This window comes from Gavia stellata, chromosome 2 (assembly GCF_030936135.1).
Source record: "Gavia stellata isolate bGavSte3 chromosome 2, bGavSte3.hap2, whole genome shotgun sequence".
In the NCBI taxonomy this organism is placed as follows: Eukaryota; Metazoa; Chordata; class Aves; order Gaviiformes; family Gaviidae; genus Gavia; species Gavia stellata.
In genome coordinates this window covers 88,861,462-88,889,001 of record NC_082595.1, presented here as the reverse complement: position 1 = coordinate 88,889,001, position 27,540 = coordinate 88,861,462, and the positions used below count along the sequence as shown (strand labels likewise).

At 36.4% G+C, this 27,540-nt stretch overlaps 1 protein-coding gene across 1 annotated transcript in view; it reads right to left on the bottom strand.

Annotated features, from left to right (window-relative positions):
* Window positions 1-27,540, bottom strand: part of CSMD1 (CUB and Sushi multiple domains 1) — a 1,256,706-nt gene that overhangs the window by 103,671 nt on the left and 1,125,495 nt on the right. Inside the window, exons 43-48 of the mRNA XM_059835885.1 lie at window positions 27,199-27,376; window positions 24,450-24,595; window positions 21,939-22,019; window positions 21,671-21,784; window positions 11,525-11,713; window positions 5,997-6,143 (exon numbers count right to left, since the gene is read on the bottom strand). Coding sequence (XP_059691868.1) covers window positions 5,997-6,143; window positions 11,525-11,713; window positions 21,671-21,784; window positions 21,939-22,019; window positions 24,450-24,595; window positions 27,199-27,376 — 855 coding nt within the window. The remainder of the gene's footprint in view (window positions 1-5,996; window positions 6,144-11,524; window positions 11,714-21,670; window positions 21,785-21,938; window positions 22,020-24,449; window positions 24,596-27,198; window positions 27,377-27,540) is intronic.

The window sequence follows — 27,540 nt, the reverse complement described above, 5'->3', positions numbered from 1 at the left end:
GTGCCAATTACTGTGGTATACTTTCATTCCTTCCACAGCAACTTAAAAAAAAAAAAAATCATTCACCTCTTCTTTGTTATGCTTTTATGCTAGGTTGCTTGGGTAGGTATGTGCATGCAGGTTTATAAATTATCGAGGGAAAACAAAGCCAAGAAGCAGGTTCTGCAGGTGTCTTTCAAAGCAATTTCAAGGTTTCATCTCTTACAGAGTGACTTTCCTAGCCTGGACTCAGCAAGTTCCACTTCCTGCACTCGCAGATCTTCCCCATTTGTACTAAACTGCATAGTTTCAGTGGAACCCAGCTACACCAGGAAGTCAAGTTCAAGCACTACAAAACAATAAGCAACAATTTAAAAAAAAAAAAAAAAAGTATTTCAGCATGCAATAACTTTTCCTTATATTTTTTGGCATCCATTTTAGTGATTTTACCGTACTACATACCTTTCAAAGAAAAAAGGGATTACTTCCCTAGAGCTGCAAGAAATTTTAACTGATGCTTCCCCTCCTGGTTTCACTATACTATGCAGATACTCACTAGATTAAGGAAGAAATCATTTACTATCTAGGTATTAGTGCAGTTAGTAAATTTATTATTTAAATTAAAATTATGCTAGTGCCTCTGTAATAGTCAAAGTCCTTAAAAGAATACCTCTCTGCTGTAATGCTATAGCTCTTTTCTTCTAAGAGTTAGCAAAAAGCCTTCAACCACAAGATAGAAAACATACAAGGAAGACTAGACAAATAGCTTACACAGGTAAACTCATATGCTAAAGGCAATATTAAGCATTCCTCTGAAAACTTCTAGCAGTTTTTAAAAGTGAAGAAACAAACGAAACCTAGTTATGAAAAAACTACAATTTGCAAAATCTTGTGCACAGGCATAGCTGGAGAAGGGTAGGGTTGTGGGAGGGCTGTAATTCATTTCAATAGGGTCTTCATTATGAGGAAGCCTGCTGGCTCAGTCACAGCTGCCACAGTATCAATAGCCTTTTTGGGATCTTATATTTTTCCTACTTTCATGATGTTGCTTTCCCTCATTAAGATTCATATCCAATTGTTTATGCTGCCGCTCACTGTTACTCTTCTTTCATGCTGATTATTTCCATTGAATCTCATGTAAAATGTACAGAAGTTTAAAGAAAAAGACAGGCACTGACTGTTAGTGAAGTGGAAAAAGCAAAACAGTTGTTTGTTCCTAAAACATAGCCATAAGGATTGCATATCTCTCTCCAGTCCCCCAGTTTTATTTTTAGTTGCGGCTAGTGCCATAATAATTGATGAATTGAGCCGAGCAATTAGACAGACCACTTCTTCACTACTGCAAAACATGGTTTGCATACACGCAAAGGTGTAAAATAATTTCTCATTCCTCAAAAATCAGTCTCCTTAATAATTTGATACTTACAAAATAAATCCTTTACATGAATTCTATTCTTGCAACCCTGATATTACTTTCTCACTTTAAATTCATGACAGAAGGCCCACTCCCCTCACTGACACACATCTGAGGGTTATCACATGACAGATTCTCTTTGTTCCTTCTTCCACACTCTCAATCCATCTGTTAGGCCCTGCCATTGCCTTTTCCCTATGAAAAACTAAATGAATCTCCAGTATGCTTGAAAACAACTTCCCTTGTTTTAGTTCCCTCAGTTTTAGTTTGTCTGTAGTAATAAACCAAAAGTTGCTTGCAAGGTAGAGATAATGCTTTTACTGTGTTTTTTTTTCCTGACCACTCATAGTTCTGCTCATAGTTCTTAAGTCCCCAAAACAATGATCATTATTATGTTCTGAGCCCTGATCTTCTGTTTCAGTAACAAGAGAAACTTTCCAGAGCTTGGACAGCCAGTGCATGGATGGTATAGGAAAGGAGTGAGTTCTGTGAAAATCATCTCCCTAAATGGCATTTAGCATGACTAAATGGGATATACCTGGTGATTGATAAAACATTCTTCTACAACATTCTTAGTATTCCTTTCTCTACTTAATTTATATTGACAGTTATTAGCCACCAAAATTAACACACACAACCTTTACGTTGCTTATCAAATACAAACACAAAAAAAAAAATATGTTAACAACAGACAGTAATTATCACCTCTCTCTCTCTCACTATTTACATCACGTAAATGATCCCTGAGCCAAGTCTTTTAGGAGCAATATGTCTGCAGAGGTAAGTGTGAAAACATCTTAAATAAGCTGCAAACAGAGTAAGGGTCAATATGTCTACACATAAAGTATAATCCAGCATTGCAACACTGGTAACCAAAATTTTTCTTAATAAGGGACATAAATTTTAACACTATTTAGATAGACTATTTACATATTTTCATATTACCACAACAACAGATTCACATGCAGCCTATTGAAGAAGTGAGGGATTTTTTCCCCCTGGTTTTCCATTTATGAAGATGAAGAAATGCATAATAATAAGAGTTATGAACTGCAACTCAAGGAAGTTGTAAACTTAAAAATTGTGTACTGAATTGCAGTTGGAGTACCGCATACCATTTCAGGATCAAAAATTATCACTTTTGAGTACTTCTGTATAAATATAAGGGCTATCCCTCCCACTACATTTCAAAGGCCTTGTGCCAGGCCTGGTAAGACAAGATAGCAGGTTGCAGAGAGAAGTATTCATTGGAGAAGTATTAATCTGGAGATCTTCGGCAAACTGGGAAAAACTGGAGATTCCAAGTCCTGTGCTTACCTTGAACTTGCAATAGAATGATTACACATCCTCAAAATGTACATTATAATAAATTATTATCTTCAGAGAAACAGACATTGTATCACAAGTCCTAATTTGATGCCAAATAGTATATAGAATTGTATAATATCTCAAGTTGGAAGGGACCCGTAAGGATCATGGAGTCCAACTGCCTGCTCCTTGCAGGACTATCTAAAGATAAACCATATGACTAAGAGCATCCTCCAGATGCTCCTTGAACTCTGACAGGCTTGGTGCCATGACCGCTTCCCAGGGGAGCCTGTTCCAGTGACTGACCACTCTCTCCGTGAAGAACCTTTTCCTAATGTCCAATCTGAACTTCCCCTGATGTAGCTTCATTCCATTTCCTCATGTCCTGTTGCTGGTCACCAGAGACAGGAGATCAGCACCTCCACTACCCACCTTGAGGAAGCTGTAGGCTGCAATGAAGTCACCCCTCAGCCTTCTCTTCTCCAAGCTGAACGAGCCAAGTGACCTCAGCTGCTCCTCCTAAGTCTTGCCCTTGAGACCTTTCACCATCTTGGTCACTCTCCTCTGGCACACTCTAATATTTTGAAGTCCTTCATATATTGAGGCACCCAAAACTGCATACAGTACTCAAGGTGCAGTGTAGAGTGGGAGGGTCACCTCCCTTGACCGGCTAGCTATGCTGTGCTTAATGCACCCCACATGCACACATGGACACAGTTGGTCCTTTTGGCTTCCAGGACGCACTGTTGACTCATATTCAACTTGCCATCAACCCAAACCCCCAGATCTCTTTCCATGGGGCTGCTCTCCAGCTTCTCATCCCTAATTTGTATGTATAACCAGGATTGCCTCAACCCAGGTGGAGAATCTGGCACTTGCTCTTGTTAAATTGCATATGGTTGGCGGTTGCCCAGCTCTCTAGCCTATCCAGGTCTCTCTGTAAGGCCTTTCTACCCTCAAGGGAGTCCACAGCTCCTCCTAGTTAAGTTTTGTCAGCAAACTTACTCAATGTACATTTGATTCCTGCATCCAGCTCATTTATAAAAACATTAAAAAGTACTGGCCCTAAAATTGAGTCCTGTGGAACCCCACTGGTTACTGGCTACCAGCCTGATGTAACCACATTTACTACAACACTTTGAGCCCAACCCGTCAGCCAATTGCTCACCCAGTGTATTACAGACTTGTCTAACTGTGTGCTGGACAGTTTATCCAGAAGGATACTGTGTGAGACAGTATCAAAAGCTTTGCTAAAAGTCAAAACCACCACATCTACTGGCTTCCCTTGGTCAACTAGATGGGTGACCTTGTCAAAAAAGGAAATTAAGTTGGTTAAGCAGGACTTTCCCCTCGTGAACCTGTGCTGGCTATGACCAATGATTGCATTGTCTCTCAAGTGTTTTCAGTAACTCTCAGAATAACCTTCTCCATAATTTTACCAGGCACTGAAGTGAGACTGACAGGCCTGTAATTACCAGGGTCTTCCTTCTTTCCTTCTTGAAAACTGGGACAATATTTGCTAGTTTCCAGTCGACTGAGACCTTTCCAGACTCCCAAGACCATTGAAAAATAATGGAGAGACGTCCTGCAATGACATAGACCAGCTCTTTCAGTACCCTGGGATGAATCCCATCGGGCCCCATAGACTTATGCGCATCCAGCTGGAGCAGCAAGTCTCGAACAAATTCAGGGGTGGCTGGGAGTTTATCACCTCCCCAGTCACAGTCTTGCAACACAGGGCTCTGGAGGTCCCAGGGCCCATCATCAGTGTTGAAGACAGAGGTGAAGAAGGCATTAAATGTCTCTGCCTTGTCTACATCCTTATTTGTGAGGTGATCGACCTCATCAAACAACGGACCAATATTATCTCTGATCCTCCTTTTGCTGTTAACATTTTTTAAAAAGCCCTTTTTGTTTCCTTCACAGTGTTGGCCAGCTTGAACTCTAATTGAGCTTTGACCGCACAAATTTTCTCTCTACAGTAGCGAATACCATTTTTGTAGTCCTCCTGTGTCACCTGTCCTTGCTTCCAATGTCCATATACTTTCCTTTTCCTCCTAAGTTCTAGAAGATCCCTGCTCAGCCAAGCTGGCCTTCTGCCCTACTTGCTCGACTTCTGACACTTTGGAATTGCCTGTTCCTGCACTCTTAAGAGATGGCTCTTAAAAAGTGACTAGTATTCACGGACTTCAATACCTTCAAAAGCAGATTCCCAGGGGACCTTTCTAACTAACTCCTTCAGCAGCCTGAAGTCTGCTCTCTGCATACCCAGGGTTGAAGTTTTCCTGGCAGTTTTTCTCCTACCACCGACGATTTGGAATTCAACTACTTAGTGGTCGCTGTGACCAAGACAGCCACCAATCACCACTTCACCCATGAGTCCCTCTCTGTTTACAAACAACAAATCTAGGAGGGCACCTTTCCTGGTTGGCCCTCATAATACCTGCACCAAGAAATTACCTTCAGCATGCTTCTTCAACATGTTTCAGAAATTTTCTGGACCTGTTTGTGTCCACTGTATGATATTTCCAGTTGATGTCTGGGAAGTTAAAATCACCCATAAGGACAAGGGCAGTTGATCTAGAGATATCCTTTAATTCCTTGTAGAATAATTCATTGATGTTGTTGTCCTGGCTGAGTGATTGATAGTAAACTCCCACAACAACATCCACTTTATTTGCTTTCTCCTTCATCCTTACCCAGAGGCTCTCAATCGTGTCGTCACCAACTGTAAGTGCCATACAATCCAACCCCTCCCTTAGATACAGCGCCATCCCCCCAGCCTCGCCTGCCCTGCCTATCCCTCCTGAAGAGCCTATAACCATCCATCATGGCACTCCAGTCACAGGACTCGTCGCACCAGGTTTTGCTTATGCCAATGATGTCGTAGCTCTGGGATTGGGCCAAAGCTTCTAGCTCTTCTTGCTTATTCCTCATGCTGTGTACATTAGTATAAAGACATTTCAAAAGTGCTCCAGTATACTCAGCATGTTGTGGAACAGACTGAAGGACCTCGCTAGCACACCATCCCTCAAACATTGGCATGCCGCCCCCAGGCTTATCTCTAGCTAGCTTGATTTTATCCCTTTCCCCCTTCAAATCTAGTTTAAAGCATTTTCAATGACCCCTGCTAACTCCTGCACAAAGATCCTTTTCCCCCTTTGAGACAGGTATACCCCATCTTGTCGCCAGCAGGCCTGGTGTCATGTAGACCAACCCATGATCAAAAAACTCTCAGAGCCACAAACTATATGTAATCACAAAATATGATTTAATGGAAATCATTAATATGTACCTGAGTAACGGATCTTGAATCCTTTCTTGCTGGTTGCATGATCAGTCGACCAGCGAAGATATAGCAGATTCATTTTGCTTGTAAAGTTCAGTTGTCCAGTATGATTTCCACTTAAAGCAACCAGTAGAGGGCTTTGCCCAGAAGAACCTTCAGAGATGAACAAACAAACTGTTGAAGCTTTAAAGTACTAACAGTTTAAGTAATTCTTTCCATATATTAACTCATCTGTGAATGTGAATAGACAAAGAAAGATTAGGCAATAATGTGACACATTGTTGCCAGTGAAATAATTAATAGCTCTCTATTTAAACTATCCATCCAGTTTTAGGTTTTCACTAGAGGGCACAATAAAAAACCTTGGTACAAACAAACTGAAATACAAAACAATGTGTGGTTTTGCCATGAACACTGAAAATTAGTGGATACTTTTTTTTAATTCAATTCTATTTGGAAGAATAACTTTCAATGAGGTTATGTTTCTGCTCCTTTTATATGCAATATTTACTTAAACTTTTTCCAGCTAGTGAGTGGCAGCAAATCTATACATTCCTTGACATTGTGTAGCTAGTATAATTTTAAACACCACCATACTACATAGTGAACACAGCTAAAAAATGCCCTGTCACATATAAGTTCATCACAGTTTCACTGTGGCATACACATATGTACAAGTGCTATGAAATTACAATACATACATACTTCATTAGGACTCAGTTCTGTTAAAATATAGTGTGTTTTTTGTAGTATCATTTTAGCGTAAAAAAATATACGCTTATGGTAAATACAGGATGCTGAAAAAATATGTCCTGGCGCTAGACCAGTATCTTCACTACATGTGGAGGGTTGACCTTGGCTGGATGCCAGGTGCCCACCAAAGCTGCTCTATCACTCCCCTTCCTCATCTGGACAGGGGAAAGAAAATATAACAAAAGGGAGGGAGATGACTCACCAATTACTGTCACGGGCAAAACAGACTCAAATTGGGGAAAATAGTTTCATTTATTACCAAAAAAAGTCAGAGTACGATAATGAGAAATAAAACCAAATCTTAGAAACACTTTCCCCCCACCCTCCCTTCTTCCTGGGCTCAACTTCACTCCTGATTTTTCTCTACCTCCCTCCCTGCAGTGGTGCAGGGGGATAAGGAATGGGGGTTGCGGTCAGTTCATCACATGTCGTTTCTTCTGCTCCTTCCTCCTCAGTGGGAGGACTCCTCACACTCTTCCCCTGCTCCAGCGTGGGGTCCCTCCTACAGGAGACAGTCCTCCACAAACTTCTCCAGCGTGAGTCCTTCCCACAGTCCTTTCTTTTCCATGAACTGTTCCAGCATGGGTCCTTTCCACAGGCTGCAGTCCTTCAGGAACAGACTGCTCCAGCGAGGGTCCCCCCCGGGGTCACAAGTCCTGACAGCAAACCTGCTCCAGCGTGGGCTTCTCTCACCATGGGGTCACAGGTCCTGCCAGAAGCCTGCTCCAGCGTGGGCTTCCCATGGGATCACAGCCTCCTTCAGGCATCCACCTATTCCAGCATGGGGTCCTCCATGGGCTGTGAGTGGATATCTGCTCCACTCTGGACATCTATGGGCTGCAGGGGAGAGCCTGCCTCACCATGGTCTTCACCACAGGCTGCAGGGGAATCTCTGCTCTGGAGCACCTCCTCCCCCTCCTTCTTCACTGACCTTGGTGTCTGCAGAGTTGTTTCTCTCACATATTCTCACTCCTCCCTTTTCCAGCTGCCGTTGCGCAGCTGGTTTTCCCCCTTCTTAAATATGTTATGCTAGAGGCGCTACCACCGTTGCTCATGGGCTCGGCTTTGGCCAGTGGAGGGTCTGTCTTAAAGCTGGATGGCATTGGCTCTATCGAACATGGGGGAAGCTTTTAGCAGCTTCTCACAGAAGCCACCCCTGTAGCCCGCCTGCTACCAAAACCTTGCATGCAAATCCAATACACCACAGTCAAACGCAATAAAACCCTAGAAGCACAAATGGTGATTTGGGGGCTAACTATATAATAAAACAACATAGATGCTAAGAGAAGAAAAAAAATAATCTACGTATCAAACCAATCTCCGACTGAAAGCTTTCTAAAACACAAAATGGCATCTTCTTCCTCCGTATGAAGGTTATGTTTTCTCCAGTTGAACTCCTCCCTTTCATATGCCTTTTGTTCCGTGTTTTTCAATTTTAGGAAAGCCACATGCAACCAACATTATCTTGGCCACAGCAGCTATTTCAAATAAAGAGGCTGCTTCATTCATTTTTGCTGAGTTTGAGCAGCTGCAGCCTGATCAGCTCTTCTTATGTTACATGAAAACACAAAAATAAAACTGATTCAAAGGACACCTAAAAATTGAATACAATTGTTGTCAGCCTTCTCCCCCTTCAGTCCAATAAAAAATAAGTATATTTTCTGATCGGGACATTGCAGGTACAAAAGGGAGGCTATAAAATCCACAGCAGACCATAAAATTTAAGACAACCTCCCAGTTCTTAGGTACTGTAGTTCAGTCACCATAATGACAACACTACAACTAAATAAGTATTACTAAATAAACTCTAAATAACAAATACATATACAAGATAAGAACAAATAAGCATAGCTTTAGGTACAGGTTGCCTAGCATGCCCTCATCAAAATGCTTTGTGACTTGTTTGTTTTTCATAGTTAGTGTTTGATGATTATAGTGTAAGATAAATGGAGGAGGAATGCTGAGGTCAATTCGTATTTTTGCTTGAAAAAATTATTTAGAACATGACAATTAATTTAGTTTCTCTGTGCTTCACCCTGGGTTTTGTAAAATCTGTTTAATATACTATACTTTTTATATTTCAGAAATGAATATGTTCTTTTAAATTTCTCAAATAAAGGGGCTAAAAGAGTACAATTACAAATAAAGATCTAGTACATACAGAAAGGTAAGAATCCTTCCTTATTAGTGATCATGAAATTAGTTTGTAACACCAGATGCCACACCGCATTGTTTAGTCATTGGGAAATTGGAGGAATGACTCAATGTATTTTAGTTTGCTTTGTTTTTCATGAAGTTGAGTTTCAGTTTCCGTATCTTACCTAGCAGGCAGCTCTTCAGCTAATGTTCAGGAAAGTCAGCAGCATGATGTAGATGTCCTTGAGTTTGATTTTTTTTTTAATTATTTTCGAGTTTGACTATGTAAGGATATATACTTAACTTCTAGTGTGCTGACCTGTCATGTCATATGATGCTTTCCTGAATACCAGGTAAAAGTTGATATTTCCATCTAATTTCAATGACAGGTTTATTTCAGGGAGAAAAAAAATAATCAAAGAATATTTGGTGTATTAAATGAATGCTATTCAGTATAAGTAGCATGAATACAATGTTTTCAAGTTCAAAAGCCTTTAATAATTATATTCATGGTACCATGGTACATTTATGGCTTCTCTGGTTTAGAATATAGATGGGATTTCCTAAGGGTCTGACTGATAATTGGGAAAGGCTAATGGGCTTATTGCTCCCAGCTGACCAGGGCAGCCTTATTGAGTCTATGCCTATACTGATCATCACCCAGCTGCTGAAGCACCATAATTTACGATGTGGACAGTTTGATGTAGTCACTATTTTGTCTTACATTCCAAAGCTGCCTTTTAAAGTAACCAGAGACCTGTGCCTTAGCAAATACTATTTCTCTAAAAGTTGTTTTGCCAATCTTTATATAGTTTCTGCGTGAAGTTTGGTGACATATCTTTACCTGCTGTAGATAGACCCATGCAGTTCTACTAACTTAAATGACGGTATGCTGTGTTGGACTACACAAGGTCCCAGGCTATGATATATATTTATTGCAAAATGCAGTAATACAGAGAAATACCTAAGCTAGCTCTGAACGAGCTAGTCTGAGTTATATCCATCACTGGAAATAGTATAGCCACATCAGCATTGCCTTCTGCCCCAGCAAATTTATCATGCTGAGATGTAGAACTAATTAGCCCAGCAAAGCACATTGCTAATGTAGCCACAGGGACACAAGCAAATGTCTCTGCAAGGCACTGCAATGTGCCATATTTAAATATCAACTTGTTGAGAGCTAGCTCAGGAATCTCTACATGGCACTGTATTGAGAGGTTATAAATATGCCATTATCTTCCTCATTTAAGTTTGCTGGTAGGTGGTAGAAAAAATTACTTCAGTAGAGCTGCACTAGAGATGAATTTGTAAGAATGACATTTCATGTCATAAAATGACAATGCTTAAAAATGTAGTAACTATGATAATTCTTCTCTCAGTTCTATTATTGATAATCTGTTTCATTAAATTTAAATGTATAAAAAAGAAAACAAAAATCTTTATCAGGAACATCAAGGATTTTCAACAGAATTTTTCAAAAGAAAACAAAGGGATGAGATCACTAGAAAAGTTCCAGGCACACTACATATTGTCTTGATGTTAAATACAAAATAGAGTGGAGGAAAAGACAGTCTTGATATATTTTTTCAGACTATTTTCTCCACTAACCTGACAAGGACAAACACACACTATAAAGAAAAAAAAATGCTAATTAACAGACTTTTTTAAAAGAATGAAAAATATTGTGATCTTTTCAGATTGTTGTTATGAAAGATTGGAAATATTTTAACAATTTTAGACATTAAAAATCGACTACTTAAGAAAAATGCTTACAAAAAGATATCTCAAAACATATGACCTTTTAATATTTTTAATGTTATGAGACTCCCATAGTGAATATTAATCAGTTCTATCATAGTTATAATATATTCTTGGTTAATAAGGGAAAATGTGATAATGGTCTCCAAATGAATAAAAATATATTAAAGAACAATTGGGGACTAGTTATTCTCATCAATCAATGAGAACAGAACAAGTGATAATAAGCTCAGAATTCAGTAGAAAGTAAGAATTGCCTGTTAATTAAATAGGACCCTTTGAGAGGTTGCTACTAAGAGTAACACTCTAGAAATTGAGTTTTTGTAATTTCTCTACCCTTTGTTCCAAAACAGATGGTCAAATTCTTTAACAGGTGTATATTCAAACAAGGTACAGCACTGGTTCTGCTATGCTATGGAGAAAGTAGACTGGGTATTTGGACTTAATTTTTAAGTATTTAGTCTCAGATAATTTTATTAAATTGGACAAATGGAATTACACTCCCAAAATATTTCCTCACCAGAAATGATCCATTACAAAACAGCACGCTAACTTCTCCTTTCAGACGCCTCCATACATTTCCCAGTAAACAAAAAACTGTATGACTTTCATAGGAATGCTGCAGCTGCTACTGCTCCTCCTCTAACAATACCTGAGAAAATTTAAAAGCTTCTTTGTCTTGAATACCTCTATGACGTTTGAATACATCTATAAAAACTTTCATTGGCTAACAGATTTAGACTTAAGGCAAAAGTAATAGAAATATTGGACTATTGTTTCAGTTTCAGATGTATCAATGCATTACGAAACAAAAAATTGGAAATCAAGCCCCATTTGACCTGGTACTTTTTTCTTTTGTGATTAGATGGAATTAAAATCTCTCTTACCATCAAATACCTCCAGCTCATCAAACTGCTTTTCACTTTGAAACATTTCTACAAAGATGGAGATGTTATATCCTGGCTCAACCTTTATAGTCCAAGAACAGGTCTGAGAGTTGGGATAGGTGCCTGGGTAACCTGGACTGAGGATCACTCCTGATGATTCTGTACGGATTTCATTTGCTGGACATTGTGCTAAAAAGGACACAACAAGAATAACAAGAAGAATAGCAATGAAATAAAGTGTTTCCTTCCCATGAAAAAAACAGTATTATTTTTCAGAGATATGTATACCTCAGGATCGGTTTCCAAATGTAAGCATGTTAAAAGCGTATTCTAGATGGAAGGAATAATAACGTTCCCTTTAGCACAAACAGAAACACGATCACCTTTATAAACCTTGCATTTATGAAAGTGGATACTAATTATAGTAAAACTTTCATCAACAAATATGTCACAGCCCAAAGGGTTTACAGTCAAGGGATTCACATATGCTAGTGTGATCATTCACATAGATGAGGTAAAAGTCCTGGTAAAACTTTTTATTTGGAAACCTAGTAGCTGTCTTCTATTTGACTTCCTAAAAAAACCACCCACTTTCAATAATGAAGTCTGTTACATGAACATGAAAACATATTGGAACTTCTGGGCACACCAGATCGTTTGAAAACATACATGTTTTGTGCAGATAAAGGGTTTATTTTGGATACAGAATACTCCAAGTCATCCAAGTAAGACCTTTTCAGCAACCACTTCCCCTGTTATTTAAATTCTGAACTCATAACATTTTACAAACATTTTCACCTGGAATTCATATGTGTTTTTTATGATCTCTGCATATGACAAGGAGTATACTATACTAAAATGCTGTAAATTTTATATCCTAAATACTGGTTTTGATTAAGAAATTCTTTTGTAGATCACTGTTTTTCTTTAACATTTTGCCTCTCATGCAGGACTGATTTTTTCGTGTCTGTTTGTTGTCGAAGTCTGATACATTTTGTCCACAGTTTCATGATATGTGTGCATATTAACAATGTTTTTTGTGTAAGATTCACAAATGTATCTTGACAGAAATACATTTCTGGAAACTGTCTGGCATAGTACCCAAGTACTTGCATAAATTAAAGGTTATAGGAAAGGTGGAAAACAAAAACAGAGGAAAAATGATCAGGGAAAAAAATACATTACAGGGGAAAAACCATGTTACAGGGGAAAAAACACATATATAACTATCAGAAACAAACATTAAAAACTGGACCATTTCCCTTAGCTGGCCTTTTACAAACTCAGAGATGAAATTTAGGTTCAGTTGTAGCCAAGAAGAATTTTGCTGTAAACTTTTGGATAACAGTGTCAGGACTTTAATTGTCCTCTCAGAGAAATTAAGCATATCGGTAGAGAATGAAATTATATTTCATAAAAGACATCCAATCTTTACCTTCTGTTCCATACACTGGGGACAAATCTGAACCTTCCACCAGAAGCAACAATGCAGACAAAATCAGAGTTTTATCAATTAATTTATATATAAATTAACCATCACCTTCCTACATAGACCTTTACCTTTGAGAAACTGGCTTATTCCTGTCCTTTCTCTAACCTAACCTAGATACAGGTTTCCAGACTTCCATATGGAAGGTAAGAGAAAGTGTACATGCCCGCGTTGGACAATACAATGTTCCATTCACCGTCCCAGATTCTTTAGAATACTTTAAATAATGATACATTAAGTGAGAAAGAGATGAGTTTCAACTTAACTTACAAACTCATTTTCTGAGGACTACCAATTTCTTAGTGGCACCGAAGTTTAGAATAAAGAAAATAAAAATCAAAACAATTCTTTTCTGACTATTCCAAGACTTCCCTAGATCTGACTTACAGGTTGAGCTTTCAGCACAAAATTCAGGGCGATTTTTCTTCAGCTGTGATTTATTTATATTATAGCATAAATTATAAATCACTTCTCTAAAACCCACTCTGGTTATTTAGGGATATAAAAAGGGGGGAAAAGCATGAAAAAGTAAAAACTACTTATTATTCATTTTTGTCATAACCTTTTCTTCTACAGTCTGCTCTAATCGACTGAACAATATGCAGTATTATCATTCCAGCAAATGTAGGAAGAAATACTAGATTTTTGAAACCCTGTCTCTCTCTCCTCCCCCTCATCTTGTTTAGCTAAAAAATTTCTTCAGTCAGAGAGAAAAATGTCAGCCTGTGAAAAGGAGGGTTGTAATATGCAAGTGAGAATATACCATCAAGCATGGAGAACAAGGTATAGGCTGGGAAAAAAATGGCAAGCAAATAATTTTTCCTTGGCATGTGCCCCGTTCTGCTATCATTTGATAGCACTGGCTATAGCAGACAGTATCTCTAAGAGGTAAAGCTGTTTTTCATGGAAGACATCCTAAAAGAGGGAAAGTCTATGGGGTAATGATATATAAAGTAATAAGAATCCTTTTGACAATTTTAATTCAGGGATTGTTTCTTGAGATAGAAACACCTGTAGCCAAATTACACCCAGAAATTTCACATGAGCTTCTGTGTAAGAATACAGTGACAATAGCTTCTCTTTCTCATTATCTTAAAATGAAACACACTGTTACTTTGACTTCCTATATTCTTCAGGATAAGAGAAGAAAAACTTGAGAAAATACAGTGAACAAGTGGTCTGACTCATGAATCTGCAGCAAGTACAAGTAAAACAGCAAATTATCATAGAACAACATCAGGCAGAAAAATATTGTCAGATAAATAATAACCACTTTCCCTTAGTTAACTACATAACACGTATTCCTGAACAGAAGTTTAGCTAGCTACGTGGCATTTCCCATCAGACATGCAGTAAAAGTGCTCATCAGTTATTAAGAGTAGGTGACATGACACAGTTCCACAACCTGCTTTACTCCATAGTATCATTTGCTTATGTTACAAGACTATTTTTAAGAAAAGAAGATGGCTTTTACTGATGCAGTGTCGGCTTCATCGGAATGTTTGTTTTAATGTTAAAGTCTGCTAGAGCAACTTGTGGATTAAGAGCTGGTCTTCAAAGTCATAAATTACAAGTATCCTGGAGAAATCAGTAATGCTGTCAGATATTTCACAGCGAGACACAGTGATTCTTTGCAACACTGGAAAACTATCACTTCTCTGGATAAATTACGCTTTAAGAAATAGCTACGATCAACTAAACATGATAAAAAAGTAGTTGCAAAGCACTGGACACTGGAAGAAAGATATGGGACTGTAGCAAGTACCTCTGGAGTAGTTTTTAGTAAACATGCCATGTCTAAAAACTAACAGCAGAGATGGTAAGGATAAAACTGCCTTTTGTTGCTTGCTTTTCCTCAGCATCTTAGGGAGTTTTAGAAATGACCATTGGTCAAATTACTCATGAAACAAATTCTTTACTGGTCATTCAGATTTGGGGCCAGCAAACAAAATCTGGATATTATACAGATACAGTCCAAACAAAACTAAAGCCAGGTGATCTCATAAAATGGAAAGTGTGATGGTACATTCTTCCAGAAAAGTTTACAGTTGGGTTAATCTAAAAGGTTATTATCACAGCCCTTTATATGGGTGCTCTTTCAGCAAAGTTCCCACAGGTATCATTTCCAAAGAAGTGCACTATAAGTATCTTCTTAAGAACAGACTGCATAAAATTCTGTTTACTTACTGCAGTATATATAGTTTTTGGAATCTGGGGTGAAGGATTTTCAAGTAAGAGTAAGATTCAAAATTACAGTTTGAAAAACCTGAGATCAGTTTATAGTGATCCACAGAACATTGTCATAAACTGTTGAGATATTCTTCACTAACTCAATAAACTCACTGCAAGTATATGAAAGAAATGAAGCCAGAGAAAGAAATGCAGTGAAAAAATAGAGGAAAGTCACCAGTCCAGAGAAGTGAAAATTGCTTGTTTCCTTTGGGGAAAATAAATGTCATAGAATAGGAAGAAAGACTCAAGACACTCAAGAAAGCACAGACACCTTGACTGTGTACATCTCAGAAACCTCTGAAAATGCTTCAGATGAGAGTTGGCCACTGTAAGAATGGTCTGCAAAAAGAAAAGGAGACAGAACAAGGAAATTGCAGGGAGAAAAAAGAAGATTAAAAACTCACAGGAATTACTTCTGCCTTTTTCATTTGCCTGCTTTGCTCTTAGGTCACCTACTTTTTCTTGTAAAGGAAATCAGAGACAAAAAGCAAAGCAGAAAAAGAGACAAGGACATAGCTTGTTTGCTAGGTTTGAAAAAATAACAACAAAAAATCTTTTTTTCAAAAGCAGGTAAAAGTCATCAATAACAGAGAAAGACTGTTGCTAGCTTTCTCATTCCTCCATTAAGAAGGTACCGGAAACTAATTTATTTACCACAGAGGAAAATGTGCCTTTTGCAGATGTTTCCTCATGCCCTTCTCTTGTAATTGAGGAAAAGTATGATGTTGCTTTGCAATTAAGAACATTCCTTTGGTGGGAGAATATTAAAAATCAACAGCTTAAAGGTCAGAGAATTTCCTTGAAAAAAATCAACACATGTACGCAACATAAGAAACAGATCAATGCAGGATTGCTGTAGGAATTCTTTCCTCCATCTGTTCCATTGGATTCACTTAGTGGACTTCAAAACTTTACTAATAGAACAATTTCCAAAAGGAAGAAGTACTGTTTATGTGAAAAAAATGCATGTCACTAATACAAATTAACGCAAATAGTAATGCAAAGGGTGAAAGAGGATATGGAATATTCTTCTGTGGTACTGACATAAAAACAGTGTCTTGTGAGGCCTCCTTCAGCATATTCTTAGGGCAGAAAATTGAAGTAAAAATGAAACTCTTATGTCTTTCTAAGCTGTAAATAGCTCAGTACCTCTCCTGTGCTAGAGCTGAAGAGGTCAAACCTCCTTACACAGCAAGCTATAGCTCTAACTCTTCCTATGGCCAAGATTCACTTCCTATGGCTAAGAATCATTGGACAAGAGGTCCCTTCCAACCTCAGCCATTCACAGGAGACATACCACAGGGATGTATGAAAGGAACAGTTCTGGAGTAGTTCAGGGACATGGGAAGAGAGACAGTGTATTGCTCCTTTGCAGTTTGGGAGGCTGGCTGCATCCCGTTGTTATATAGCAAATTGGCAATGTTCATCTTGGCAGCCTTTGCTGGCTCCCTTTCTCCACGATAATGAATTACTCACCAACTTCTTCCCAGTATAGCTTAGCTGCTGATTACATGACTTGATCTCTAGGGTGGAAGCTAGACTGGAACATTTTACAATTTTCATAGGTTAAAGACACAAAACTGAGATACTGAGACAGTGAGGCTGCTTCATCTTGCTCTATAAAACAAAAGGCATATCCATTTTCCATACCATTAATACTAAATATTTATCAATTGAACAAAAAATAAACTCCACACTGCTATTTTCTTGGTATCATACACACAATAGGTGAAAACTCAAATCTGCAATTTGGACCCTTTTGTTCTTTAATGTCAGCTATCACCTTTAGCACGGTATTTCAAATCAAAATACTCCTAAATAAAAAGTCACACAAATTGCTTCAGTTGAGGCATACATATTCCACTGTTAATACTGTTTCTTTTATTTGTCAATCAATTAACACATTAACATTATATTCTTCAGTATTATATTTGATATCTTCTGGACTCTCTTCTGTCACCCAAGTTACAGGGTGATTCAACTCCCTACACATTTAGAAGTTTAGGAAATGTGAAGTTTACTAATCAAGAAAACCTGAGCTACAAAACACAGAATTAGACACTTGAGCCCTGGAAAATATTTAATTATTATTTATTTTTAAGTATATCCCATGAATTTTAAAAGTATCTATTGAAAAGTGGTTTGGAATGATAACAGGAAAAAATATTTAAAAAAACTGCTTTAGGCATATTGGAGGACATAAGCAATCTATTTTACATTCATTTTTAATCATATTGTTTCACATGTAAATTCCAAGTACTGTTATTTGTTAGTTTGCATAAATTCATACATACAGGCAATGCTTACAGAAAAACAACCAGAAATAGCAAAGATCTTTATGTTAGACAGTCGCATGTAATTGAGTGCAGTGGGGTAGTGTCACAAGAAAAGTAATTCTGCAGGACAGCACAATACTCTCATCATATCTTAGTTTCAAGAAACAGATTACCTAACCTGGCTTTTGGAGAAGTCTGATTCAGTTGTTTTGGGGAAGGCCTGACTAAGCTTTTTGACTTAACTTCTGATGTCTCCACCTTTGATTTCTCTTTTTATTTATAAATATCATCACCACACTAGGACAATAATATCACATCACTTCTCTAATTTAAGTGTTTTGAGCAGTCAGATTAGATAACTCTACCTTACACTGAATACCAATTGGCTGTTTTACTAGTACATCAATTTTTGTGACCAATACAGGAGTATTTCTTGCTGTTGCAATGCTCATCATGCTTTAATTTACATCTCTACATTTCCCTAGCAGCAATTAAAAAAGAAAATTGTAGCAAGAGGATATAAGGATAGGATGAAGGGAGAGGCTTCAAGTGTGTAAACACAAATCACAAATAGTCAACTACTGGTAAACATAAATTCATGCACAATGAGAGCATGTTCGGTAGGGTGCCTAGGGCTCTGCACATTACACAGTACCTGGCAAGTTATCATGGTACCAAGCACTATGAGAAAGTCTGTCCTCAGACAGACCAGACAGTAAGGGAAAGGGAGCTGTAAGAAAAGTATGGTGTGGTGTGACTATCGCTGCTCTGGAGGCCATTCATTCAGAATGATGTAGAAGTGGTCACTGAGGCTGATTTTTCTTGCCTGTCAGATATGTCATCAGACTAGTATATAGTATCCTAGAACCTCGCCTTCTGTCATATATTTCTTGCCTACTACAACAGTGGCACAGCTCAGGGGAATGAAAAGTTTTCTGGCATCTTTAAAAAATGTGAAGCTGATCCAAATAAGGACAATGTAAACAATTATAAACTACAGGTAAAATGCAGAAATATAAGACGACAGTCCAAAAATTAGTTTGAAATGCAACATGCAAATTACATAGCAAGTAGCAATTTTTTTCAAGTCCATCAGGATCAGATAGTACTGTATAAATACAGCTCTATACTGCATCACCTCAAAAGAAATAGAGTAGAATTGGAAAAGGTGTTATGAAGGATGACAAGAATGATTAACAGTATGAAATATCTTGTGGTTTATAGAATCATGCCATAAATATGGTGAATACGGAACAACTCATTACTGTTTCTTCCCCCATATGAACTAGAGGACATGAAGTGAAAACAGCAGGTGCCAAGTTCAAAGCAGAGAAACGGAGAAACATCTTCAAACATTATATAAATAAATTGTGCAACTGCTTGCACAAATTTTTTGTATTTAAAGCATTTACCTGGGTTCAAAATGGAACTGAATAAATCCATTGAAGAAATAACCCTACAATTTTCAAAATACAAAGAACATTGCTAGCATAAGAGTGGCTTGGCTACAGTTGGGTGAAGGCCTTAATTAACTGCATGCTTGCAATGATCTTATGTTCTTCACTAGAAAATCATTATTGGTCAGTGTCAGAGCTGGAACATTGCGTATATGGTCTGGTATATGGGATTTCTGGTCTGATCCAGAAATACGTATTTATCCCCTTCAGACACTTAGATTTTCAGAGTGTGAGTACTTTCATATATTTATCTAGAAGTAAATACCATAAAGATGGTAATTAAAACCACAACTTTTAAATGATCTACCAATATTTCATATGATCTAGAAGAAATATTGATAAATGTAAGTTAGAGTGTATCACAAAATAGGAATTCAATTCAACATTTATCTTCATAGTAATAATCTATGTAGACAGACAGAGATATTGGAGAGGCTGGGATAAGAGTGAAAAAAAGTAATTATATTTTCCAGGAAAAAAAATTTAAATTCATTTAAAGATACAATTTGCCTGAAGGAAAGAAATCAGTTGCATCCCAAATTATCTGAAGAAACTCCTCTCTTATGTCTGTCCAACATAACTGTGCCAGAATCTTTACTCTAATGCCACCAGTTCCATTGCCTTCTGTCTCTGAATCACTCCAATGGCTTTTTTTTATTGTTGTCAGATTATTTCATTTTATATCCTCCCTATAACAAAGTTCTGCTGTATTCATATTGAAAGAATACAAGACTGAAAGACATTAACAGGTGGTAATCTGCTCCTCAACTGGAACTGTGTTATTTAATTCTTTTTATGAAAAAAAAAAAGCCTAGTAAAGATGTTCATAATAATCAATTAGGAACACCTTATAAAATAGTAAAATTCTAGTAACTTTAATATATAAGGTAGTTTTGAAAAACAATAAATAACGAATACAAGAAAGAGAAGAAAATCACAAAATCTACAAAGTCTGTGAAGGAAGTACAGAGCTGCTACTATACATGCACAATGTCTCAAAGGACTGCAAAGAAACAAGTGTTGCTACCATTAGAGAAAGCAACTAGTTTCCACAGCATCTGCAAGAATTGTTAGAAATAAACTACTCCCCTGTGCTTAACAGATGGCTAATCATGATGAGAAGCTCCTTATATTTCTGTAGTTTTACAATTTTTTATTTACACTCTAATTGACACAGTCAAGAGTTAAGTTACTGCTGTTACTGTTAACTTAAAATTGAAAGCTGGATTTGCAGTACAATCATCTTATTAAAATACACTGATTGGAAAAAAAAAATCAAACATCAATAAGTACTGAGTTATCCGATCAAAAAATATAGAGAAATACACAATTTTCTCATTAATTTTGCATATTTTATGATAAGGGTCCTGAAATGAATACTGAATCTTTTCCACCCAAAACAGGGACATGGAGTGCCTCTCTCTCAATCTATGACAGATCCCAGATTATTGTATGCACAAGTTAAGAAAAGGGAGGAGTAAAAACTTTACTTGGGCATGGGTAGTCATATGGACAAATGACTTATAGAAACATCAAATATATTATGGTATCAAGAAACTAATGCAGCTTGTATTATGAATCCTTTATTAATTTTTAAATAATGAAAATAGAGAACCAAAGTAGCAGGAAGGAAGGTACATATACAGCTACTAATAAAGTGTCACAATAATTGCTGTGCTTCCAGTGTTACCTGTTGCCTGTTACAGTGTTACCTGTTGTGCATGTGCACAACATACGCATATATGGGTGTTGCTACCTCATGATATGGAAGATGCTCCATCCATAATTACGTATTATAGATCAAAGCTAATCCAGGTTAATATGTTATGAATATGAGAAGTTCTGATCACTCTTTGAAGTCCTTAAAATGTCAATGATAACATCTCATCAGTAACCTTTTGTCCCCCCAAAAATTGAGGCACTTCAGGACAAAATTCTACAGATGCTTTCTTGATCACTATTTCAACATTTCAAAATCTTTTTACCATCCACTATTTAACAAACTAAACCAAACTAAAGAAAAAATAACCAATACCATCTGTTGAAAAACATAATTTGGAGGACTGATTACAAATCTCCAAGATATACTTGTTTTCCATGAATATGAGCAAATTGTGTATGAATGCACACCTAAACACTATTCATATTATTTTTTTAAATTCCTTGTCTGAAATACTGTAATTATAAACATAGTATGAATAGTTGAAAGATTTTTAGTGCTTCCAGGAATTTAAATTTCTCACATATTATTTTAGAAAACATTTTTCACATGACTTTGTTATACAATGTCACCATATTTGTGAAAGCAGAGAGAATAATTTCTTATTTTATTTTGAAAGCTTAATTTAAATATATATTTTTAAAATTCTTCGGGATTGAAAATAAATTTTTGGTTTGAGATAAAACAATGTTAAATAATTTAAATGAAATTTAGAAATCAGTGTGTCATTATTGGTGTACTTAAATAGTTAAAGCCACTTGCCTTTTGATTCTAAAGAATTGAATGTCTGTGCAAAAATTTTAGACACCAATTTGAAAATGTTTGTGCTTCTTAGATATTGAAGAAATAAATGGGAACTTGTTTTTTAAACAGTAATGAAAATACAGTGCCCAAAAATTTGATGCTAATTGTATAGGAAGATAAAAAAAGATATATAATAATGATATGCAGACCATGCAAGCATATATTTACCTTCACAAAATGGAGAGGATCCTTCAAACTGCAATTGTGCATTCAGTTTGCAGGTTAATATATCTTGTCCAACAAGAGTGAAACCAGGATGGCACTTGTACTTCGCAAAATCTCCTGAAAAAGTTATTGACAAAAAAGCTAAACTCAAAAAAACCCTCAAAGAGAAGAATACCAAAATCTCAGGTGGAAGATGAAATTTATTAAGAGTTTAGTTTAATTAGAATTCAAGTGAAAACATGAGAAATAAAAGGAGATACTATTTTTTCACCTATTTCAAAGTCATCATCTTCTGTAAACAAATCTGCATGAGGAACTGTGGGTGGAGGCTGGCACTTCTTCAGCTGATAAGCTGCAAATTTAAGTGAAAAAAAGATTAAGTACTGGTGTGTTAAGAATTATTTTACAGAAAATTAATTTCCTATTCACACTTCCCAAATTACAAAAGCTGCACTGAACCTCATGGTCTCTCAGTGACAATATTTTCCAAGTTAAATGTCATGACATTACATATTATCTTAAAAAATTGTATTTATTATCAGTATAGATAATATACTACACTGCCTAGATAGTTATAGATCCATTGTAGGATTGGATGCAGTTGTGATGTTTATGAGGAGATTTTTCCAAGACTGCTGTTTCATGTGGCTACCTTTACATCCTGTGATAGGGCTAAGGGTTATAAATCACAGATTACTGTGATTACCTGTCACATATATGGCATGTCATATTCATTCTTAATTTAAGCATACTTAGAGTTAACCTTTCTCGGGATACAGGTATATGTATTTACTTTAAGAAGAAACAGCAATAATAATAATAATAATAATAATAATTATTATTATTATTATTATTATTTATAAGTTACACAATGCCTTTAAAACAAAATCTCTTCTCTACTCTTCAAATCTGTTTCAATAAATTGTGAGCAATCTCATAAGGAAGGTGACCAGTACAATGACTGACATGTTTCTAAAATGGAGTAGAATGCCTACAACAGCTGAAGAAGCCATTTCTGGGTAAAAAATCCAAACCAGAGATTTAAAATTGTGATCAGAGTGCACGTGCTACAGAAAAAACACTCCTCTTCATGGAACTGAATCACAGTCAAGGATACAAATTCTCTTGGTAACTTGATAGTCCTATCCAGTTGCTGGTTTTGAGAAGTTAAAGAAACACAAAATATTGGGAATCAGCCCTTATCTTCCACATAAGCTTCTATAACCCATCACTGTAAAGCAATTATACACGGATTAAAAAAAAACATGGAGAGTTTTTCATCCATGGAGTTTCATTGTTTTTTCATCCATAGAGAGTTTCCAAGCACAGGGAGGAGAAAGCATATATGTTTGCCTATGTACTTATGTATTTGTATGGTGTTTCTGCTATATATATACTAATGCATACATGCAATTATTATTATATATAACTAATAGCACCAGTTTTTCTGGAGAACACCTGAGAAAAAGAAGCTTTGCCACCTGCTTAGACACTTGTAACAGCAAGTATCTAATAAATAGACACTAAGAAGGTTTCCAGTAATAACATTTCCCAAGAACTTAAAATTGTACTTATATGCATGTCCAGTAAGGCCCTTCAGTGCGCTGAACTAAAATATCTATCTGCCAGTATGTGGCTCAAAAAATGGGAATCCCTTCAATTTAGTCTCCAAGAAGTCCAGTTTGCAGGGTTTTCTCTGCAGTGACCTATGTCACTGCTTTGAATTCAATTAAAAGCATGGACACTCTTCACATTGTCCACCCATGGGACATTATGCAAACTATTATTATGCAAAATAAAGAAACAGTGCAGAGAAAAAGAAGCAGATTCACTCTTTTTTTCCTTGCTAGACTAATGCACTACATACTGTGGTAGAGTATGTACCTTGCCTTTTTATCATCTGAAGTCATCAACTCTGAAATACTACGTGCTTATGTACCTTCAACTTAAGGCTGGAAAATGCTCACTGACCATTCCCTGACACTATCTTGTTATGTGGGAGCTGTATGTTCCCCACATGATGACTAAAGCCAGGTACTTTAGTTTTTGTTTTTGTTTCTCAGATAAGTGCTTTAGGGTACCATGCATCATGCCCTTCTTTCAGGAGAAAATCACAGACAAGAAAAACATTTCAGACTCTGAGTACTAGTTTTGTAAAGACTTCCCCAGGCAAATAGATACCTTCAGGTACTCTCTTTCTGTGACATTTCCTCCTGTCTTTGTGAATTAATTCACTCTATCTTTCTGAATTACAGTCCAGAAGGCTAACAAACTTCCATTTAATATACATAATTTGGGTGAATTAGAACTAAAATTAGAATTCTAGAATGACTAATTTGCATGTCCTGTAGCCCTGACTGTAACTTTGAACAAAGTATTTTGCTGGATATCAGACTTAAAGCTGTTGTTCAACCCTCCCACACCATCCCATCAACCTTTCTGACCATGAACCCTAGTCAGCTGGTGAAGAATTTTATTACAAAAGGTTAAAAGTAAGTTAACTAATAAATGGGCCAAAATAATTCAGACGGTAAAAGTTCAATATTAGATATCTTAACATTAAAGATAGTTTATTCAAAGACACAAATGAACATTCTTGAGATTTTTTTAATGCATGATTTTAAAAACTAATTTGTATGGTCATTTTAAAAAAAAGTAGCAAACCCATGAATCATGGTAAATTTATTTAAGATCATTCAGTACATCACAAAGTTAAGAAACATTTTTAAACTTCACTAATCTATTGTGGTAATTGGATGTTAATGATATAAAGGAAACTGACCATGAAAATTGAGGACAAAGAATCCTCCCGTTGAAAAATCACTGTGAAATTTGAGGAGGACTTGATTGGTGGAACTGTAAGCTGTTTCCAGAGCTGTGTTCCCACTGAAAACTCCCAGCTGAGGCGAATTATGGTCAGGACCATCCCTAGGAAGGGAAATGTAAAAAATCAGCTGAAGAAATACTGTACTTAACATTTAAATTAACAGTCTCTTTTCTCTGGAAAGCAGGTTAAATTTTTGTAAAAAAAGTTTTTCCTAATGGTTTAAAATGAGTTTGTTTTCTTTTTATTTCTAGCAACACAGAATACTCTTTCTAACTTCAAAGCCTAATATTTTTTGAGAGACCAGGAGTACTTTACAATAGCTTTTTTATTTCCATGGGGAAGAAATTTATTGGCTGACTGAAATTTTCAATGTCTGTTCCTGCCAAAAGTTCTCATGTACACATCAGCTGGGAAAAAAAAAAAAAAATCTAGAAAACTTGTAATCTTATCACATTTCTAACATTTTTTGACCCGGATCCTACAAGTCCTTACTTATGACTAACACATACAGAGATGTGGAAGTTGCAAGTTACTCTTGCCATTTCAATTCATTCCAAAGACTCAAAGGTATCTTCTAAGGAAAAAAAAAAAGGGAAAAAAAAAAAACAGAAAAAAAAGTCTTGTGTTTCTGAACAGTAGACTTGACACCCAAAGAGAAATATACTCCAGTAATGTCAGGCTGCATTCATTTTCAGTATCATCATGTAGAACATTCAGGCCTGAACAGGCAGAATAAATAAATAAACAAAAAGCCCTGCTTTTATCACTGAATTTTTTGAGCTATGCAACACTTATTTCTCGTCTTTTTGTGTATTACATGTAATGAATCTAAATTGAATAAAAAAGCTTTTGTGATATGTATTTTAGAAGACTAGTGATTATCTAGAAGCTTTCTGAAAGCTGTTGTTTTGACTTTTCACTGTCTTTCAGTCAGAGGATGTTTGTTCAACTCAGCTGTATTGTTAAAAAGCCAAGCATTAACTAATATTTGTCTGTCTCAAACCTATCAAGATAATCTGTTCATAAAGAGAAAAATCCACCGTATGGGCAAACTCTGGTTCAAGTTTTAAAAGAATGTGTGTTATGTATATAAATTGTACATACAACTTGTATTTTTAAAAATGTAATTTAAATTAATTATTTTTCTCTTGTACAGTTCTTCAGGATTATTCAGGCTTCCAATTTCTACTCTGGTATTAGCGACAACAATAAAAAATAAACTATAGGTGACTTGGCATAAAAATGTATTTTCTTCTTCCTGCTGCCTTGAAAATAAGAGTGAAAGTAATGAGTGTTAAATAAGAACTTGATAATTTACTTAGGTTTTAATTTTAAAAGTCTGATTCCCGGGGGGGGGGAAGCTTTGATATTAAGATTTGACTTTTCATACAGAAGTGAATGACATATACATGAATGGCTCAAAATTACACTAAGCAGCCTCCTCCCAGCAAATTCAGGAGCTATCCATCATTAATACCTCAGAAAATAACTCTAAAGAAAGCATGCTTGTAATTCACGGGCAATTGGGAACTGAGAGATACAAGCTGTGAAACAGCTGTTTTAAAATCTTTATTGAAAGACTATAATGATTCAGGAATTCAGCACATACTTCAGCCAAACTTGTTCAGGAAGCTGACACAATTTTAGGACTTAATTGCTCAGGCAAAAAGAGAAGTCATTGATACAGTTCGATCTTTACCAGTGAAGGCTTATTTTTTTTGTTATTTAAGACGCCAGAGAGGACAACCTATGATGCATTTTAGACTTGGATTTATAGGTAATGCAAATACCAGAGGCAGTCAAATGGCAGTTCATAAACAGTTATGCATCTCAATAAACTGACTGGATTTTCCCTGTATTATATGGACTTTAGTATTGCTCTCTGGAAAAAACTCGCCCCAAACAACAGTAGGTACAGGAATAGTTGGGAGATCCCATATTCTGTGCAAACTGTCCTTTTGCTGAACTATCTGTAGCATATATGAGACTTAAGTCACTTTTGCACATTATTTGGGGTAAGGACCAGCGTTAGCCATGATGAGAAAGTATGTAACAGCTTCAGCATCATCTATGCCTTCCCTTCAGTGCTATGAATTCTTATGCAAGAATTTAGACAGCCCTGAGACCTCTTCCTCCAGCTGAGGACGCAAAGTTGAGATGGGTTTTGGGGGTAAGAAATACAATTTCAAAGAAGGGGAACATACAACATGAAGCTTAAAGACATAGAGGTACAAGGGCTGAAAACCTGGCTTGAGAAATGTAGGGAGTATGTCTATCATCCATATTAATATATTAAGAAAATTAATTAATACCTAAATTAGTTAATGTCTAAAGATGTCAAAAAGTTTTGCCACAACTAACATATGTTGCCTTATATGTTAATGGAACACATAATTCAACATAATGCAGATTATTACATCTCTTTGACCTCACATGGCCTCACTTAGAAAACAGAGAGCTCAAAGAAGATCTGATTGATAACTGAGTTTGAGTTTCGAAGTACTTTTGGAACAATATTCTTAAAGAGTTCAGACAATGATAGATAATATTATTTTTTTCTTATAATCGTAGAACTTTTTTTATGCTGTTCTTCAGCACATATGACAACCTAAAAAGAAATACTAAGCAAAAGCTGTAGCTTGGGACAGTGAGATCTGATAAATTAATCAGAAAAAAAACAGTTTTGTTTTGAAAAATTGCATACCAAACTGCAATGTAGTCATTCACAGGTTCAGTTTGGAGTAAAGTAAAGTTGATATAAATCCCATGGCCTGGAGGTACAATAATTAACCAAGTACAGTCCTTGGAATTTGGGTATTCATCTGGAAATCCTGGGGAATAAACTGTACCATTCTGAGCAGTTACATTATAGCCACAAGGAGCTGAAAAGAAAACACATGAAAAATTAGTAGGAGAAACATACTTTTTCAAATTGAATATCAAAATGCTCCCAAATTCTAAAAGCTCCACAGGACAAGATATTCTAGGTCTTAAAGACAGCGTTTTTCCTTGGTTGGTTGCTTCTCAGAGACAGAAAGTATTGATA